The 20,041-nt window shown below is 39.8% G+C and overlaps 4 protein-coding genes across 4 annotated transcripts; 3 read left to right on the top strand and 1 right to left on the bottom strand.

Annotated features, from left to right (window-relative positions):
• Positions 1-1,121: 1,121 nt before the first annotated feature.
• On the top strand, positions 1,122-1,764 carry LOC111434099. Its single transcript, XM_023071398.1, has one exon. The coding sequence runs from the start codon at positions 1,131-1,133 to the stop codon at positions 1,626-1,628; it is 498 nt and encodes a 165-aa protein (XP_022927166.1). The 5' UTR covers positions 1,122-1,130; the 3' UTR covers positions 1,629-1,764.
• A 296-nt stretch (positions 1,765-2,060) lies between these two features.
• Positions 2,061-14,350, top strand: LOC111434060 (cellulose synthase A catalytic subunit 8 [UDP-forming]-like). The gene is made up of 24 exons (XM_023071352.1): positions 2,061-2,256; positions 2,381-2,477; positions 2,659-2,720; positions 2,941-2,997; positions 3,184-3,243; positions 3,823-3,879; positions 4,017-4,059; positions 4,985-5,062; positions 5,675-5,993; positions 6,059-6,218; positions 6,319-6,390; positions 8,059-8,275; positions 8,603-8,679; positions 8,803-8,854; positions 8,939-9,080; positions 9,346-9,621; positions 10,286-10,631; positions 11,143-11,280; positions 11,487-11,612; positions 11,688-11,900; positions 12,022-12,283; positions 12,376-12,575; positions 12,955-13,308; positions 13,534-14,350. The coding sequence occupies exons 1-24, from the start codon at positions 2,155-2,157 to the stop codon at positions 14,119-14,121; spliced, it is 4,098 nt and encodes a 1,365-aa protein (XP_022927120.1). The 5' UTR covers positions 2,061-2,154; the 3' UTR covers positions 14,122-14,350.
• Positions 14,351-15,147: 797 nt separating this feature from the next.
• Positions 15,148-16,835, top strand: LOC111434305 (receptor-like protein 51). The gene has a single exon (XM_023071729.1). The coding sequence runs from the start codon at positions 15,175-15,177 to the stop codon at positions 16,528-16,530; it is 1,356 nt and encodes a 451-aa protein (XP_022927497.1). The 5' UTR covers positions 15,148-15,174; the 3' UTR covers positions 16,531-16,835.
• Positions 16,836-16,857: 22 nt separating this feature from the next.
• Positions 16,858-19,669, bottom strand: LOC111434304 (pentatricopeptide repeat-containing protein DOT4, chloroplastic). Its single transcript, XM_023071728.1, has one exon. It carries the CDS (start codon positions 19,519-19,521, stop codon positions 16,882-16,884), a length of 2,640 nt encoding a protein of 879 aa, XP_022927496.1. The 5' UTR covers positions 19,522-19,669; the 3' UTR covers positions 16,858-16,881.
• Between the last annotated feature and the right edge of the window lie 372 nt (positions 19,670-20,041).

Below are 20,041 nucleotides of genomic sequence, written 5' to 3' on the forward strand. Positions count from 1 at the left end.
ATTAAGGAACAATTTGAGAAAGTCAAAGAAATGGGGATAAGTTTGCCACATCAGGTAGCTAGTTGAATAATTTGATCTAAGCTAAGACTTACTCTAATGGAGGATAATTTTTAAACAAATGAAATTTCCTTCTAAAAATAATAGAAATAATGTAAGGGTGTGACATGATCAACTTAGGTTATTTTATTTTCTTATTTTTCTATAATATTACGTAAATATTTGGAAGGTTGGATTGCCTTTCTACGTAAATATTGTTTTATTAGTAAATAAAATATGTGTTAGTAGCTTTAAATAATCTCCATAAAAATAATCCAACTTGTATATCTTAGAAAAAAAAATGATGAATAATTGTTTCAAGTGATGGTTATTATATGTTTAATATTCTTTTGCTATCGACTCTAATATATGTATTTAAAATTGAGGTCATAAGTTTTTTTTTTTTTTAACAATAATAATAAAATAAAAAAGACCTCATTTTTCTACTTTATTTTTTAATTTAGTGAACTACGAACGAGGATATATGTCTTAATCAATTATCGAAATTATAATTTAATTAAATAAAAAATAAAAAAAGAAATAAAAACAAAAACATATATACTGATTTTGAACATCTCACTTCCCAGCTGAAAAGTTGAGAAATTTCAAATTAAATATGGATTCTTGAGCATAAAGTTGAGGCCTTTTCATTTTTATTTTTATTTGTTAATTTTAATTTAGAAAAAAAAGGTTGGTGATGGTTTATTACTTTTATTTTTATAATAATTAATAATTAGTTTGTGATAGATTAACTTCAACTCCCACAAAAGCACGCTCTGCTTCGCGTTCTGAGGAAAGTGGGGCCCACGTTCCAAAGAAACATGTAATTATTGTCGTTTTGCATGTTTTATTTCGACCGTTTGAACGACTTTCCGTTTAGTTTGACGGTGTTACGAACGGTCGGTCAAAAAGTCCATGGTTTCTCACGGCACAGAATAACATATACTCACGAATTTACTATATTACCCTCAAAAGAATTAAGTTATTATCTCAGTAAACAGAATGGCAGTTTAGTCATTTAACTTCATCCATCTGGAACTTGGTTGTTAATAATCGTTTTGAAGCTTCATTGGAATTTTGGGCGTCTGAATACAATGGAAGACCAGCAGGTTCTACAGAATTTGGATTCTCTCTGGTTCTTCGCCACTGTATTCTCAAACAGAACGCCGCCGCCGGTCGTCCAAAAACCTACTCAACACGACTTCGTTGAGCCTCCGGGAGGAGAAATTGCGACACCCATTTTTCAAAATCAGCAAAATGTTGGGGAGGAGAGGAATATTGTAGACGAGAAGACGAATGAAACCGGCGGCGGGTTGGGGTTAATAATAACAGAGGAGAGGAGAAAAAGCAGAGGAAGAAGATGGGGGTGTTTGGGGCAGAGGAGAAAGATTGTCGGAGAGATGGATCTGAGTGATGCTGTGAAGGAGATTTGTGAATGTTGGTTGCTTGAACAGAGAATTGGCGGCGGGAATCAGTACCAGAGAGGGGGGAGGAAGATGAAGAAGAAGAAGATGCCTCCGTTTGAAGATAGTATGGCCATGAAAGAGCACATCAGATCCTGGGCTTATGCAGTGGCCTGTACCGTTAGATGATCCCATTTCGTCGTCCCATGTTTCTACCCAAATTTTGTAATGAAATTTCAATTTTGTTTAATAAGTATCTGGGAATTATTAGATGGACACAATGGTATGATATTGTCCACCTCGTACTTAATAAAGTATTATTGTTTTTGTCCACCTCGTACTTAATAAAGTATTATTGTTTATAAACCGAGGAACGTTAGCCATATCATCCATAAATATAATAAATCTTAAAATTAATTTCTACTTAATTTTCAATTTCAAAGCACAATTTGCAATTGCTTTTAACGTTGGGAGACAACAAGGATTTATTTGAAAAAATAATTATATATTTTATCAGTAAAATATTATTTTAAAAAAAGTTTTGAAAAATAATAATTTTTATATACTTAAAAATCTTGAAACATAAAGTTGAGTAAGTTTGGGCCGAAACTGAAGCAGCCCAGAGTCGGCCCAGAAGACCCAAGTTCACGATCATCGGCGACTTGTTGGCAATCGGTTGCAGCGGACCAATTCGTGAAGGTGAAGAGAGGCAACGATGACGGAGGCGCCGCCGAGACGACTGAGAGGCCACAAAGGCACTGCCACGTGCTGCATCGCCTCGAATGACCGTCCTGGCCTCGTCGCTACTTCAGGCGAGGTAGAGTAAGACTTACTTATGGCCTTCGCGTCATCTTTCCTTGTTTCTACTGTATTGAATTTCAGTAGGTTGCATAAGCTTCCTTGGTTCTGTTGGTGACATCTTATTTTTCTGGAGTGTGTAGGATGGTTGTGTTTGCTGGTTTGACATGAGATGCAAAGATGTGGTATCCATTATGGAAGTAGGAAAAGAACCTATTACATCCATATGTTTCAAGCAAGGTCCATTATTCTACCATTTATTCCTTTGTTTAAGTCTCAATGATCTGTAAGTCATAGCCACCGGCTTAAAATGTTTAGTGGTTTCTCAAGATTGAAATGATGTCATCCTATCCAACATAACTTCGAAATATTTTGTTTTTTTATATAGTTTTTTGCTGATCCATTCTACCCTTCTTATCAGGGAATGAAGATGTTATCTACATCTCCTCTGGGAAGGAAATTAAGTCATTTGATGTCCATCAGGTAAGCAAGTTTCATAATGTTAAAAACTTATTAAAAATATATTTGTATTTTAAAGGAAAGAACAACTCCTCCCAAGTTGCATATTACTTGCTGTCTATTTTGGACACGTTTTTGTGTCTTTCATATATGAAATTATATATCACTTCGATGCTGTCCCTTACACTTTTAATTTATCAATGGTTACTATACTGTCGACTAATTTTTTCCTTTACTTTTGGAGGCCACATCATCGAAACCATTGGAGAGTTATAGTTACAACAAAGAGGAGATAAATCAGGTAGAGGCGATCAGTAAGTTGTTTATATTTGCATGTTTAATGATGGAAATAAGTTCTTCCTTTGTCAAGTTCTTTACTTTAAGGTGTGGAGACTTGTTTCACAATCCAATATTTTTTCTGAATTAAAATAAATAAATAAATAAATAAAGGATCCGAAGCCAAGAGTCAAAATTTCTTCCCATGCAGGTTTCTTGTAGCCCAAAATCTTCTTTTCTGGCTGCTGCCGATGATGGCGGTGATGTTAAGGTCAGCATCTTTAGTTTACTGTGATTTCTTTTCTTGGGATTTGAATTCAAATGAGCACGCTGGTATATTTTTGTTCCTGATTTTAGTTCAGTTCAAGTAAATGATGGAACAGGTCTATGAGCTCTGGTAGTGGTAATATGTAATGAAATTTCTTTTATCGGAGTATAGCTTGTCATAAGAACCCGAAATTTCTGGCATCAGTTATCTACAGCATTTTTAAGCAGATGTTGCTTTCTTATGTCTGTTTGAGTGACAGTGAGCTTGGAAGTTTTGATCATATAATTTTTTTTTCTACAAAATCTGATCAACTCATTTGCAGGCAGTTCATTGAAGCTTTTATTTGGCCATTTTATCTTCCCTCGCATGATAATGAATGTTGATATATCATACATAGTAATAATTTTTCCATTTCTGACATAACGGATGTAGTAAGTTACAAATTGTTTTGTCCCATCTCATTCTTGTGTTCAAGCATGCACGAATTAACTCCTTTTAGTAATAAAAATGCAGAAGTAATGGTTTTACAATGTTGCTATTCCAAATTGTTAGATTAGATACTGATCATACTCTTTATGGCAGATCATTGATATTCACCAGAATTGCCTATACAAAACATTAAGATCTGGCCATACAAGTGTATCCTTTCTTGTATCTTGAAGCTTTTTTTTCTTTAATAAATCAGGGTTCTGTAATCCATTCTAGTCCCATGTGCTTTACAGTTTTTTAATTTTGTTATATGGATCTCATCCTTGCATCCTAAACCATATATTTAGATCTGTAGCAGTGTTCAGTTCCTTCCTTGGAGACCTTGGGAAGGTAAACTCAACGTTCTAACCTTCAGTGATCCAATCTGTGATCCAATCTGCATTGTTTAGAAGTAGCTAAACATATTGAATTATGAGTTATTAATACCCTTAATCTTTGTTCTGGATTTGGAGAGGTCCAAAGTAGAGAGCTTATTTATCAAGAGGCTTCATCTCATTGCAATTGAAAAAAAAAAAAAAAACTGAAAATATCCCAGTTTCAAGATTTCTGTCTAATACTTATGCTCGAGTCTAAATCTTCACTGAGATATACTATTCTTGTTGCATATTTCGTTGCTTATTGTGAAGAAAAAAACATCTTAAAATAGTTAATCTGGATTTGGAGTGATTGTTTGAGGTCAAGAGAAGACTTCTTATTCTTTCACATGAAAGATGTATTTCAATTTCCATGTATTACAATTTGTCCATCAACTTGAAGTTGGCTGTAGGATCTTAGATCCGGAGGTTTCAGAGTTTTCTAGGAATATGATAGACAAATGCTTAACAGAGTAAACCAAGTCTACAATTACCAGTTACCATTGGCCAGAAAGTTAGTATTTATTGTCTATGTTGTTTCCCATGCAAATGTATTTACAGTCCCTGGATGACCTCTAGACATTATTGAAGAGGGTACCAATTTGAGAGAATCAAACTCAAGTTCTATATATTGAGGATTTATGGACGTTGTTCTTGCGTTGACTATCGCTCTTAGAATTTTCTGAACAATAAGAAGTTATAAATGTTGGGGGATAACGTGTCACAAGTTTGAATTGATTTTTCCTGCGACTTCGGAGTCACCTACAACATTGGTTTCTTTGCTGCTTGTTATTCTCATACTGTATCGTCATTGTTTATGTTTCAAGTTGTACCATGTTTAAATAATTGAAAGCCTCACCATTCGTATCTGACTGCTTTTTTACAATTCCGGCATTATACAGTTATTACGGGAGGTCTTGATTCAAAGCTCATTATGTGGGACTTTTCAAGAGGACGTCCCATCAAAGTTCTTGATTTTGGTTCGTACTTATGCAGCCCATCTGTTTATGTGATTATTATTCCATGCTTTTCATTTTGTTTGCACTTGTGTGCCCGTTTTTCTTTTCGAGCATAGTTCATCTAATTTGTTCAACCCCACATCTTAAACAGTGACTTATCCAAAATAACGACTCCAAGACAGTTGTACGAACATTCCTTGCTAATTTTCTTTCATAAGTGTAGAGAGTCGGGGGCCTCATTTGCCTATTATTATATTCCTCAGAACTTGATTTTCATTTTCCTGTAAAGTGAATCATGCAAGTGTTTAGAATTCTAGCCTGAAAGCTTATTTCGCATGTGGAAGTGGAATTGGTTTATGGATAAATACAATATACTAGTCGTAGTTTTAATCCTGGAAGGTATTTGTATCTTGCCTGTACAAGTTTTCTTTGATCCTGCCGTGAAGTTAGGAGCAGAAGTTGGGCATAGGGCCCCTTGGGTTTTATGTAAATTCATAACAATGTCTACAAGAACTCAAACTTGGGTCGTAAGGAGTACGCCAATTTCTGTTCAGATAATGTAAAATACACACTCATATAAGACTTCACTGTTGCTAATATTTGCATTGTTTTTTCGTTTTCATCCTTCAACAGACATCCCTGACAACAACCCTTCCAGTAACACAGGGCAATGTTTTAATCCTGCATTTATTCATGCAATAGTAGTTCCTGAAGTTAATATGGTGGACAGATTGGGCCAGATATGTGTGGTTGCAAGGGGTGATGGTGTTGTTCATGTGATTGATATTGAATCCGAGAAATCAAAGATTTCCACAAAAACTAGTAAAAGAACACAAACTAGATCTAAGGGAGTTACAGCAGCTTGCGATGGGGATAACCAAGAGCAAAGTGGAAGAAAGAGGTTATATTTGGATTATACTGTTGGTGGACATTCTGCAGCTGTGTCCTGTGTGTAAGTAATTTCTTTCTCCTCCTCTGCAGCATGACGGATCTCCCTTACCAAGTGGAAAATTTCAGGGCATTTTCTCGATTTGGGGAGAAAGGGAAGTTCATAGTTTCTGGTGGGAATGATAAATGCGTAAAGCTATGGAATTGGTCTGGAGTTCCTGATGCTGGGGAAGCTGGCAGCAGCAACAACAACAAAATTCTTCATTTGAACATCGACCTGAACAAAAAGGTTGTTATTTATTGATAGTTGCATGTCACCATCGATATCGTTATTCATTACTTGTGCTTTTATGAATTAGTTTCTAAGTTTGGAATTTAACCTTCTGCAGGTGAATTGGCTATGTACTACTCCATCTGACACAGAAAACCTTGTGGTCTGTGATACCAGCAAGGTAGTGAAGGTATATAATGTTGCATAAGCCATCGGTGGTGCCTTCCCACAGAATCAGAGGTTAGAAAGAAATCCGAGGAATTATGAACCTGCTGCTGTTCTTATATTTAAAGCATCTGATTTTAGATCCTTTACAGACAATTTTGAGACCAAGAGTAAGCATTTGCTGAGAATTACTATGCTTCTATTCACCACAAAATTACACAACTTTGACACTAGATTTACTTGAAAAGGCTATTTGAAATATTCTTATTTTTATTTAAATATTTTTTGATTAAAAATCATGATAAAGCACCCGCAAAGCAACCTGGAACCTGCTCTGATCACTGTGCCATGGCTAAGCCAGCCAGAGTGGTCCGCGGCCGACCACTCATTCCAGTCACACAAAACGAAGAAACATTAGAGTGGAAGAAATGCCGCCATAAATCCATGAACACCATGCATTTCCATATCAAATGTGCAATTGTCTCAGCAGCTTTGTGACAGAAAAGACACCAGAAACTCGTAATAGCCCCCTTGTCATAGGTTTGTCCGACTGTTTAGAATTTATAGCTGCAAAACTTCATCTTACGAGGCAGACGGGCCTTCCAAAGACTATTGCATAACAAGAACACTAGGAGGACCTGATCATCTCCCCGCCCATCTCCATATTATCAGCACTCTTCTCGGAAAAGTTGCCCTTTGGATTCAACCCCCAACAGCTCTCATCTTTTCCATGGCTCATTCAACGGTATGGAGACAATCCTTGTCACCTTTTCGTCCAGGAAACCTCACGCACCTTTCAGCTTCAACTAGCCGAGAATATTCATTTTCGTGAATATTTATTCTGAATAGATGTGTGAACAAAGCAAGAACCCTTGTAAGGAATGTTTTGTTTTCTATCTCCAACCGACGTGGGATTTTACAATCCAACCCATTGGAGGCCAGCTTCCGATCTCACGTTCTATTTCTATTGGAAATCCATTGATGTATTTTGAAATAAAATAAATGGTTTAAATGGAAAGAATAATGTTTTTAATTTTTTATATAGTTAGAAAATAATATCTTTTAATTTTTACACTATTGCCAACAAATTTTCATTATTTATTATTGAAATCTACCAAAAGGGTAATTTGTTAAATCAGGATATTTCAGCTCGACTAAACAGACTTCATTGATCATTCGTATGAATTCAACGGTTAACCAATCCATCGACCAACAGTAGCCAAGTTTTGATTTTTCCCGCCAACAGTTTTCATTACAATGATCATTTCATGGGTCTTGTTCGAAAGAAGAAGATTCAAATTCCAGTAAGGAGTACACTTCAATTAGAAGATTCACAGACTCCCGGTTGTCTGTGTTTGTGGGGTTGCTTTCTGGTTTCTCATGTTGGGGTTTGGCGCACAATCGTCTGTTAGTAGTTCAAATCAAGGACATACTCTGCCCGACAAAATTGTTGCTTACACTTCCCGCAAAATTCAAATCTGTTTCTGCACACACTTTGCTTCTCATCTCTTCTTCCTCTCCGTGCAGATGGGTGAAACCAACTTTCCAACGACTACCCTCAATTCCTCCCCATTTCTAAAATGCTCTCACCCCTCCTCTCGCACAGATCGATACGACCCATCTGGGTTTTGCGTTTTCCATTTAAAATCCACCCACAAGCGCTGGGTTGAGAGACTTCGGGGCTAATCTTTGATTTAGGGTTGCAGAATCACGGGTGTCCGAAGAAAGGGCAATGATGGTTTCTGATGTTCCCATTTGCCACACTTGTGGTGAGCCAGTCGGTGTTGATGCCAATGGAGAGGCATTCGTCGCCTGCCATGAGTGCCATTTTCCTATTTGCAGAGTCTGCGTTCAGTATGATATTAAGGAAGGCAGAAATGTTTGCTTGCGTTGTGGGTCTCCATTTGACGGTATCTTCTGATTGCTAAACTATTCCTGTTGCTTTCATTACGAGGTCTTACGCTTTTACTGCTCAGGAACTTGAATTTCATTCAGTGGAGTTTCTATTCCAGTTTGTGTTAATTTGTGATTGACCATATATTGTTTGAGAGTTGTAATAGTCTTAGATACTCTCATGCAGGGAGTTATAACTATTATTAGTATGATCCCAGTTTGATTTGCTAATACTTTATGAATTGTTTAAACAAGCCTATGATTCGCACTGTTTGATATCAATAAATAAGCGGTTCTTGTCTTTCCAGTGGTTCTGAATTTGCTTGCATGTTTTGAATTTTCAGAGAACTTGCTGATGGATGCTGATACGAAGAGATCAGGAGATGAAAACACAACGGCATCTCATCTCAGTCATTCACAGGTGAAATTTATTACGTCAGTTTTGTATGCTTGTGACCCAGTTACAGGTGGTTAGTATTTAATCTCCTATATGTTCAACTCCTCACGAAGTTATTTCTCAACTTTTTCAATTTTTTTTGCTTAGGACGTTGGAGTTCACGCTAGACATATCAGCAGTGTGTCAACAGTGGATAGTGGTAATGAATATTGATTTCTTCAATCACGTTGGGAGCCTTTAATATAGTTCCTATTCTTAATAATATCTTCCTGTTTTTGTGAAGAATTGAATGATGAATCTGGGAACCCAATTTGGAAGAACAGAGTAGAGAGTTGGAAGGATAAGAAGAATAAAAAGAAAAGGCCTACCGTGAAGACTGAACAGGAAGCTCAAATTCCTCCCCAACAACAAATGGAAGAGAAACAGTAAGTACAACCAGGTTTTGGTTTTTTTAATCTGATTTTTGAATGCGTGATTGGAGCTAAAAGCTGGTTTCTGTGTGCTGATGTGCTTTTCTATTAAACTGCCTTCATATCTGCAAGTGGCTTGGATTTTTTGACATCGTATTTCTGAGGAGAATGTAAGCTGATGTTATAAATTTGTCAGAGAAAGGGCCAGAATAACGCTCTTCTGATGATATGATATTAAGTCATATCAACTTAACGAAAAATGTGATTTTTATTCTTCCAGGATTTCAGAGACGGCTGCGGTTACACACACATTTTCTTCAGTTTATCCAATTCCATCCAGTAGATTAACACCATACAGAATTGTGATAATCATGAGATTGATCATTCTAGCTCTTTTCTTCCAGTATCGAATAACAAATCCTGTTGATAGTGCTTTTGGTCTATGGCTTACTTCTATCATATGCGAAATCTGGTTTGCCTTCTCATGGGTGTTGGATCAGTTCCCTAAATGGTCTCCCGTGTGCAGAGACACATTCATTGACAGATTATCGGCCAGGTAGGAGCAAGACAGCAAAACTTATTAACGTATTTGTGAAGTAAATTGGGAGTGTTATTCTTATAATTACTATTTTGGGTTTTATAATTCGATACTGTCTTCTTTGAGCTTTCTCTCTTGGGCTTCCTCTCAAGGTCTTTAAAAGATGCCTGTTAGAGAGAGGTTTCCACACTCTTCTAAAGTAGAATGTTCCGTTCTCCTTCCCAACTGATGTGAGATCTCACAATCCACCCCCTTCAGGGCCCAACGTCCTTGCTTGCACACCGCCTCTTGTCCACCCCTCCGGGGCTTGGCCTCTTCATTGGCACATCGCCCGATGTCTAGCTCTGATACCATTTTTAATAGCCCAAGCCCACTGCCAGTAGATATTGTCCTCTTTGGGCTTTCCCTTTCTGGCTTCCACTCAAGATTTTTAAAACGGTCTTTATAAAGAATGTTTTGTTTTCCTCCCAAACGGACGTGGGATCTCATAGTGCCCCTTTCGTCACTCTAAAAAAACATGGTAATTGGGCTGTAGTAAAAGATTATTTGGGTACCATGTAGGCCAGGAAGAATGATAAAATGTCGGATAAAATATGGAATAACGAAAAAGGTGGTGGGTATGGGTGCTTCAATTTAATGCTCCTGATGTGGTATCGTTTGTGTTTATCTGTTTCGAGGTCAGGTTTGAAAGAGAGGGAGAACCTTCCCAGCTTGCTGCTGTGGATTTTTTTGTGAGTACCGTTGATCCATTGAAAGAACCTCCACTAATCACTGCCAATACCGTGCTTTCAATCCTTGCTGTGGACTATCCTGTCGATAAAGTTTCCTGCTATGTGTCTGACGATGGTGCAGCTATGCTCACATTTGAATCTCTTGTTGAGACAGCCGACTTTGCAAGAAAGTGGGTTCCATTCTGCAAGAAATTTTCCATTGAACCCCGAGCTCCTGAGTTTTACTTCTCACAGAAAATAGACTATTTGAAAGATAAAGTGCAACCTTCTTTTGTCAAGGAACGTAGAGCAATGAAAGTAAGAACCTCAAGCTTCCTCTTCACGTTGTGCTTCTTGTTCGATAGTCATTCTCATGAATTGTGAGATCTCACGTCGGTTGGAGAGGGGAACGAAGCATTCTTTATATGGGTGTGGAAACCTCTCTCTAGTAGACGTGTTTTAAAACCGTGAGGAAAAGCCCTTGTAGGAAAAATCTAAGAGGACAATATTTGCTAGCGGTGGGTTTGAGCTGTTACAAATGGTATCAGAGCCAAACACGAACTGGGGTGCCAGGGGGACCCTGGCCCCCACGGGAAGTGGATTGTGAGATCCCACATCAGTTGGAGTGGGGAACGAAACATTTCTTATATGAGTGTGAAAACCTCTCCCTAGTAAACGCATTTTAAAATCTTGAGGGGAAGTCCTTGAAGGGAATGCCTAAAAGAGACAACACCGGCTAGCGGTGGGTGGCTTGTATTTAAAATATATCATGTATTAAATGAATGGTCGGAAACAGTTATTTAACAATTAGTCTGCTGATTCGTGGCAGAGAGCTTATGAAGAGTTTAAAGTACGAGTCAATGCTTTGGTAGCAAAGGCTCAGAAAACGCCAGATGAAGGCTGGTTCATGCAAGATGGAACAGCTTGGCCTGGAAATAATCCACGTGACCACCCTGGAATGATTCAGGTTAAACACGACTCATTTGGTTGCGTTATTCTACTAACACAGAAGAATGTTCCACTTCTGTTTGACTGATTAATTTTCTAAGCCAAATTAATGCCAAATTATCTTGTGCATGAAATGTCCGACTCCCTGAATGCCCCTACCTCAATAGAAAGGGTTCATTTTGGATTGTATCAAAATGTTCAATCACTGAGGATGAATTGTTTCAGGTTTTTCTTGGCAATACTGGCGCCCATGACATAGAGGGTAATGAACTTCCTCGACTAGTCTATGTCTCCAGAGAGAAAAGGCCTGGTTACCAACATCACAAAAAAGCCGGCGCTGAAAATGCTCTGGTATTCAATTATCTATCATACTTGTATTTTTTTTGCAGGCACATCAAAGTTGTAAAAATATTTTTCCTTAAACAGGTAAGAGTATCTGCAGTCCTCACAAACGCCCCCTTCATTCTCAATCTTGACTGTGATCACTATGTTAACAATAGCCAAGCTATACGTGAGGCAATGTGTTTCTTAATGGACCCACAAGTAGGCCGAGATGTATGCTACGTTCAATTTCCTCAGAGGTTTGATGGCATTGATCGAAGTGATCGATATGCTAATCGCAACACAGTTTTCTTTGATGTGAGTTTAAATTAGTTTTATTTTCTAAGAGCATATATGATCACTCTCTTCTGAGTTCTTGATCCCTGCTTTAGTCAGTCTTGAGGCTCGCCTGTTCTGAGGATCTTCATTTTTGTTTCAGGTCAACATGAAAGGATTGGATGGCATCCAGGGACCAGTTTACGTGGGTACAGGTTGTGTTTTTAATAGACAGGCTCTTTATGGCTACGGACCTCCTACTATGCCTAGCTTATCTAAGACATCCTCATCATCCTGCTCTTGGTGTGGCTGCTGTGCGTGCTGTTGTCCTTCCAAGAAGATATCAAAAGACCCGACTGAGATTCAGAGAGATGTAAAAAGAGAAGAGCTTGATGCTGCAATCTTTAACCTCAGGGAAATAGATAGTAAGTCTAATCTTGGAGGAATACTGTTCTAGAAACTGAAGGCAGTAGTTCTCCGGCTTGTCATTAAATCTAGTTTTGGTTTTGTTCTACAGATTATGATGAGTACGAGAGGTCCATGCTAATTTCTCAATTGAGTTTTGAGAAAACTTTTGGCTTATCTTCTGTATTTATTGAGTCGACACTAATGGAAAATGGAGGAGTTGCAGAATCTGCAAATTCATCGATTTTGATCAAAGAAGCAATTCATGTCATTAGCTGTGGTTATGAAGAGAAGACTGCCTGGGGAAAAGAGGTATGTCTGAGATCCCACCTCGGTTATAAGGGTGTGGAAACCGTTCCCTAACAAATATTGTCCGCTTTGGACCGTTAAAAATGGTATTAGAGCCAGACACCGAGAAGTGTGCCAGCGAGGACGCTGGGCCTTCAAGGAGGGTGGATTGTGAGATCCCACGTCGGTTGGAGAAGAGAATGAAACATTCCTTATAAGGGTGTGGAAACCTCTTCCTAACAGATGTGTTTTAAAATTATGAGGCTGACGTTAATACGTAATGGGCCAAAGCAGACAATATCGGCTAGCGGTGGACTTGAGCTCTACCACTGTCTCTCTCTTTTACATGAATATGATCCGTAGTCAATACAACCATCATTGGGCTTATGGTTTTGCTTTTCAGATTGGTTGGATATATGGTTCAGTCACTGAGGATATCTTAACGGGTTTCAAGATGCATTGCCGAGGATGGAGGTCCATCTACTGCATGCCCTTGAGGCCAGCATTCAAAGGATCAGCACCCATTAACCTTTCTGATCGTCTGCACCAAGTTCTTCGATGGGCACTTGGATCTGTTGAGATTTTTCTCAGTAGACATTGTCCATTATGGTATGGATTTGCAGGCGGTCGGCTCAAATGGCTCCAAAGAATGGCATACATAAACACCATTGTCTATCCCTTCACCTCCCTCCCTCTCGTTGCGTACTGCTCATTGCCTGCAATCTGCCTGCTGACAGGAAAATTTATCATACCAACGGTAAGTATATCTACCCTCGCATTGTTGTTCTAACATATGCATGAAAATATTCAAATGTAATCCACCAAATGTATACTTTAAGAAGCATCTCCTTGCCATGTCTGTTCATAGTCTTTGGTAATGCCCAAATTGAATTGTGTTGCTCCTGCTGCACTTTTGGGACTGTATTATAGTGAAAATCCTTCTGTATGTCTTCTCCTCATTTTTTTGCTAAACATCATGCAGCTCTCAAACCTAGCAAGTACTCTTTTTCTGGGTCTCTTCTTGTCCATCATTCTCACAAGTGTTCTTGAGCTGCGTTGGAGTGGTGTTAGCATCGAAGATCTATGGCGTAATGAGCAATTCTGGGTCATCGGAGGCGTCTCGGCCCATCTCTTTGCTGTTTTCCAAGGATTCCTAAAGATGTTAGCTGGTGTGGACACCAACTTCACAGTTACTGCAAAGGCAGCTGACGACGCCGAGTTTGGAGAGCTATACATGGTGAAATGGACAACACTTTTGATCCCTCCTACAACTCTTATTGTTGTTAACATGGTCGGTGTCATTGCTGGATTTTCCGATGCACTAAATGGTGGATATGAAGCCTGGGGACCTCTTTTTGGCAAGGTATTCTTTGCCTTCTGGGTGATTTTTCATCTCTATCCATTCCTCAAAGGTCTCATGGGTCGCCAAAACCGGACTCCAACCATTGTTGTTCTGTGGTCTGTACTGTTGGCATCAGTTTTCTCACTTGTCTGGGTGAAGATAAACCCATTTGTGAACCAAATTGACAGCACAACCGTTGCACAAAGCTGCATTGCCATAGATTGTTGAGTAATATTGAAGAAATTTATCGAAACCCTTCAATTTCTTGTCAAAGACTCTGCTGTGATTGTCTATAGGATTCACAACCAGTTCCTTTATAGCATAGTTTGAGATGAAAACATCAGATTCATCTGGATATGTATGAATGTTTTGGTTCAACATTTGAGCTTCAGTTTGTACAATGTAATCATTAGTGTGAGAAACACCAATTTGAATACAATAGCCATCCATCTTCCACCCAATTTTGTTCTTGCTCGCTCAATTGTATTGTATTTACCGAGTCCACACGGGTAGTAGATATTGTCATTTTTAGGTTTTTCTTTTCGAACTTTCCCTCAAAGTTTTGAAATGCGTATGTTAGATAGAGATTTCCACACCCTTATAAAGAATGCTTTGTTACCATCTCCAATTGATGTGAGATCTCGTTGGCACTTGTTCCTCTCTCCAATCGATGTGGAATCTCACAATCTATCTTTCTTCGAGGCCCAGCATCCGGCATCTGACTTTGATACCATTTGTAACATCTCAAGCACCTTGAAAGAGGGTACATTGTGAGATCCCACATTGATTAGAGAGGAGAACGAATGTCAACGAGGACGATAGGCCCTGAAGGGGGTGGACTATGAAATCCCACGTTGGTTGGAGAGGAGAACGAAATATTTATATAAGGATGTGGAAACCTCTCCTAATAGACGTGTTTTACGACCTTTAGGAAAAACCCATAAAGAAAAGCGAGGAGCTTAAGCAGTTAGAATTATAATCTCAAGTTTGATTTGCTTGGTAACTATGATTGGGATGACTGGTATATTTTAATCATCAAACCAATCAAGATCTGATATGAACACGAAAGCTTCGATATGAAATTGGAAAACTTCTCATCATTTTTCCTTAGTCAGCAGCCAAAATTGTCAGCTGGGCATTATGTTAAAATAATGAAGAGCCAGGGTATTTTGGTAATCATGCCAACTGTCCCATTCCAACTCCCCAGCTTTGCTCATTAAATTACTCTCAGCTTCAGCTGGCGTCCTACAGCAAACACTCCCAACGTCTCTCTGACCAACGATGAAACAGCCACTGCAAAAGGCCGTGATTTTCTCGCTTCTCCTCTTAATCTCCACCGCCACCGCCACCGCCACCGCCGCTACTCCGGCACCTCCCATTGAAGATCCTCCTACTCCATCTCCGACCTCCGCCCCATCGGACGCACGGCCATTACTGCCACCGACATCGCCGTCGCCATCTTCTTCACCATCATCATCTTCATCTTCCAACTCTCTTGACCCGAAGCAACTTAGAGCTTTGCAATCGCTCAACATCCCCACCTTCAAGGACCCCTGCAAGCAACCCTCACTTCACAACGCCACCGTTTGCGATTCCTCCGCGCCGTTTCGGCACCTCGTGTTCCTCCGCCTGGCCAATTGCTCCGATGACGTCGCTTTGTCATTCACAGCTCTCAAATCCCTTTCAACTCTCAGATCTCTTGAATTTGTTGACTGCCCCATTTCCCCTATTCGCTTCCCTGCCGATCTGGTTGCCTCTCTCCGATCCTTCACTTGCACAAACAGCCTCCGTAAGCTCACCGGCGTCTGGCTTAGCCGTCTCGAGAACCTCACCGATCTCTCTGTTACCAATGTCCCTGTTAATGCCTCGGGTCCTTTCGTTATACTTGGCAACATGAATATCCTCAAGTCTGTGACTGTCTCCAATGCGAATCTTACGGGTTACTTTCCGAAGCATTTGAATCGCAACCTTACCCACATTGATTTTTCGGGTAATATGCTCAAGGGAAAGCTACCCACTTCGATTACTCTGCTGGAGAATCTAGAATCTTTGAATCTAGCTTCTAATGCGTTCAATGGCGAGATACCCACTTCAGTTGGGGACCTGATATCGCTTCGGAACTTGTCGTTGGCATCAAATTCACTTTCGGGATCGATCCCGGAATCAATTTCGGCAATTCCTGGATTGGTTCACCTCGATCTGAGCTCAAATCAGTTGAATGGAACAATTCCGGACTTCCTCTCGGAGATGAAGAGCTTAAAGTATCTGAATCTCGAGAACAACCAGTTTCATGGGGTAATGCCTTTCAATGGATCTTTCTTGAAAAGGCTGGAAATTTTTAGGATAAAGGGGAATAGCAACCTTTGCTACAACCATTCGATTCTATCATCCAAACTGAAGCTGGGGATAGCTCCTTGCGATAGACATGGGCTTCCATTGTCGCCACCGCCAGCTAAGGACGATTCGTCGGCTGATGAAAACAGCGACTACGATGACAGTGATGGAGATGATTCTAGCACCCACCACAAGGAGTCTCATAATGGCCCCAATAAAGTCGTGCTTGGAGTCGCAATTGGGCTGTCTTCCATAATTTTTCTCATCATTTTCCTGGTTTGTATGTCCAAGTGTTGTCGTTGAGAGTGAAGATCGATCGGCTTTACTTCTAGAGTAGAATTATTTGGTTCTTTCTTCTTCTTCTTCTGTTCTTGGTAGAATAATAGTAAAGAAACCATGATAGGCATAGGCATTGTAAATGTAGTGGCAGGACAATTTGGTTGGCGTTTGTTCTTTTTGGTGGATAGTTCCAATTATTATTTGAGTACGGCATGTTTTGATGTGTTCATTTTGAGTGTTATCAACATCGTTTCAAGCTTTTGCTTTTGTTTTTTCTATTATGACACGATTTGCTATTGTCTCAATAAAATCTCATTATGTTCAGTGTCTCAACTTTGTTACTCTCTCTGTCTCAAACTGGCTTCTTCCTTTTATTCACCAGTAACCTCTACAAGAACAATATCCATCCTTGAAATGATGAAAACGACTAGAATCTCTCAAAACGATCTCCCTCTTGGTGTCTTTTGACATGAACCTGGCCATCTCGTGACAGTCGCCGCAAACCCGGAGATTTTTCGTCACCCGAATAGTCTTGCCGGGCGGGAGATTCAGCATACCAAAAGCCATTGCTAACTTCTCACTATGTCCACAGAGGGCAACTTCCTTCTCCCTTTCATCTGCATTTAACAAAGCATACCTTGTTTTTGGAGAGTAACCTTCTTCCTTCATCTTGCTTCTTAGTCTTGTCAGAAGTAGCTCTATCTTCTTGGCTTGGGGTTTGGAGCAATCTCCAGCAACAAAGATGTTCACCTTGCCCTTGATCTCTATCCAACTGCAGCCTGGATTCTTCTTCAAACCGCGTTGTCCGATCCTCGTCCTTAACTTTTGAACTTCTTCCCACTTCTCTGCCTCTGCATAGATGTTAGCCAGAAGTACATAATAGCCTGTGTTTTCTGGTTCCAGTTCAAAGATTCGTTCTGCAACTTTTTCTGCTAGCTTGACATCATGGTGTATCCTGCATCCGCACAACAATGCACCCCAAATTGTGGCGTCTGGTTTGATCGGCATCGTTTTGATGAATTTATGTGCTCTCGCCAGATTCCCCGTTCGAGCAAGAAGATCCACCATACATGCATAGTGCTCCAGGTTGGGTTCAATCTGACATTCTTTCTTCATAATATTGAAAAAGTTCCATCCTTCATCAAGCAGTCCAGAATGGCTGCAGGCATAAAGGATTGAAATGAAGGATACTTCATCGGGCTCAATCCCAGCTATTCTCATCTGGTTGAAGGCACTGACAGCTTCACTACCATAGCCATGCATCCCATATCCAGCTATCATCACTGTCCATGAGACAAGGTCCTTGTTGAGAATCATATCGAAGAGCGACCGGGCAAGAACTAATAGCCCGCACTTGACATACATATCGACAAGTGCATTAGCAACAAATTTGTCCTTTGAGTATCCATTTCTTAATGCATATCCATGGATTTCTCTACCCTTATCCAACGCTGCAAGGCTTGCACAGGCTGGAAGGATGCATGCCACTGTCGTGCCATCGGGCTTCGATTCTCTTTGCATCTCTGCAAACAAGCTCAGAGCTTCATTCGGAAGACGATTCTTTGAGTAACCTCCGATCATAGTATTCCATGAAATAACATCCTTCCTTTTCATGTGAGAAAATACATCAGCTGCGTCCCTCATGCTGCCGCACTTGGCATACATGTCCATAAGAGCATTACTGACAAATGAGTTGGTTTCCAAGTTGTTTTCTCTGATGTAGTTGTGTAAACTCTTCCCACTGTTCAAGTTACCATTAGTAGCACAAGCATGAAGAATGCTTGCAACAGCATACACATCCGGGAGCACGCCTCTGCTTTTCATTTCGTTAAACAACTCGATCGCACCATCAGACAGACCTTCACGAACATAGCCTGCAATAATCGAAGTCCAAGATACAACAGTTTTCTCATCCATTCTCTCAAAAACTCGAATGGCACTGTTCAAATCACCACATTTTGAGTACATGTCCAGTAAAGTGTTATTGAACATAACATCTCTGTCAAGAGCAGCAGCAGCCTTTATTGAATAAGAATGGAGTGTCTTGCCCAACGAAAGAGTACCCATATTTGCACAAGCTACAAGAACATTGACCATTGTAGCCAAATCAACATCAACACTGAAAACTAACATCCTTAAGAAAATCTCAATTCCTCTGTCTTCTAAACCATTCTTAACATAGCCACTGATCATAGAGTTCCATGAAATGACATCTCGGTCACTCATTTCATCGAACAGCTTCCGTGCACTTCTAACCTTTCTACCCACGAAGTAGAAAGAAATTAGTGAATTAACGACTGCATTATAAGAAGTAAAACCCAACTTGCAGATCAACCCATGAACCTGCATACCCTCTTCCACACGTGCAACTGCTGCAAAACATTTCAGAACACTGGAAAATGTGTAAGAATTAGGGTTTATCCCCAATTCCAGCATTCGCTTGAACAAATTTATACTCTCTCCATAGTTACCACTTCCCGAATACTCACTGATCATAAGGTTCCAGAGGAAAACCTTCTTTTCAGAGAGTTTATCAAAAATCATCCTACCTTCTCTAAGATCCCCGCATTTCACATACATAAAAACTAGTTTCGCCCCTAAGATTCCATCTATTACAACTTCATTAGATTCAATTATTGAATGAACCCTTCTTCCATCTCGTATAGATTTTTGTTCAGCACATAGCTGCAAGATGACGCAATAAGTATCCAAATCAAGGTTGGAATTTTGGGAGCTGCAAAGAAGCTCTATCGCATTTTTTAGATCACCCACTTCACAAAACTTGACAATTTTGCGGGAATTATTCAGTTCAACATCGATGTAGTTTTTCGCTTCCAATGCTGTGGGGGTGTAGCTCTCTGTAGAAGCATGGGCCGAATTCGAGAAGGAAGATTGTGAATTGGGTTTGACAAAGGCTGAAGATTGCCGGAATTTCAAGTTCACTAAACCACGATGGTCGTACCCTGCCGAAGATAACCAGAAGGTTGGAGGGGCTTTTGCTACCAGTAAGAACATAGCTTTCGCGGAGAAGTCCCAGCAAGAAACAGCGAAAATGGTAACGAATCTCTTCTAATAAAGAAAGAAAATAGAGAGCAACAATAGGGCCAAATGAAAGGGAAGAATGAATGATGAGATGGACAAGTGGGAGCACAAGAGAGGCACGTGAAACAGCTGTAACACGAACATAGTTAGTAGATATTGTCAATTTGACATGTTACTTATAACCGTTAGCCTCACGATTTTAAAACGTATCTTTTAGGGAGATGTTTCTACACTATTGGAAAGAATATTTTGTTCTCTCTTCAACTCATGTGGGATCTCACAATCTATCCTTTGGAGGCCTAACGTCTTCACTAGCTCGTCCGATACGTTGAGGGCCCAGTTCTTCTTCCCCTTGAAGCTCCCGCTTTGATATCAAAAACCCGTCTTGAATTTTGCAAATCCATTTTGAAAACACAGCGAATAGCTCAAACCTATCCATGGCCACTGCTGAAAAATCACCACAGACCAGGTAGCTCTTCTTGCTCTCAAAGCC

The sequence above is a fragment of the Cucurbita moschata genome, unplaced genomic scaffold (genome assembly GCF_002738365.1).
Source record: "Cucurbita moschata cultivar Rifu unplaced genomic scaffold, Cmos_1.0 Cmo_Scf00044, whole genome shotgun sequence".
In the NCBI taxonomy this organism is placed as follows: Eukaryota; Viridiplantae; Streptophyta; class Magnoliopsida; order Cucurbitales; family Cucurbitaceae; genus Cucurbita; species Cucurbita moschata.

Excerpts from the sequence above, each read along its gene's own strand:
- LOC111434099 (XM_023071398.1), top strand. The coding sequence starts at position 1,131 with ATGGAAGACCAGCAGGTTCTACAGAATTTGGATTCTCTCTGGTTCTTC.
- LOC111434060 (XM_023071352.1), top strand. The coding sequence starts at position 2,155 with ATGACGGAGGCGCCGCCGAGACGACTGAGAGGCCACAAAGGCACTGCC. Across the intron at positions 3,880-4,016 it reads TAAGATCTGGCCATACAAGT|ATCTGTAGCAGTGTTCAGTT; the intron begins GTATCCTTTCTT and ends CCATATATTTAG. Across the intron at positions 12,576-12,954 it reads AGACTGCCTGGGGAAAAGAG|ATTGGTTGGATATATGGTTC; the intron begins GTATGTCTGAGA and ends TTTGCTTTTCAG.
- LOC111434305 (XM_023071729.1), top strand. The coding sequence starts at position 15,175 with ATGAAACAGCCACTGCAAAAGGCCGTGATTTTCTCGCTTCTCCTCTTA.
- LOC111434304 (XM_023071728.1), bottom strand. The coding sequence starts at position 19,521 with ATGTTCTTACTGGTAGCAAAAGCCCCTCCAACCTTCTGGTTATCTTCG.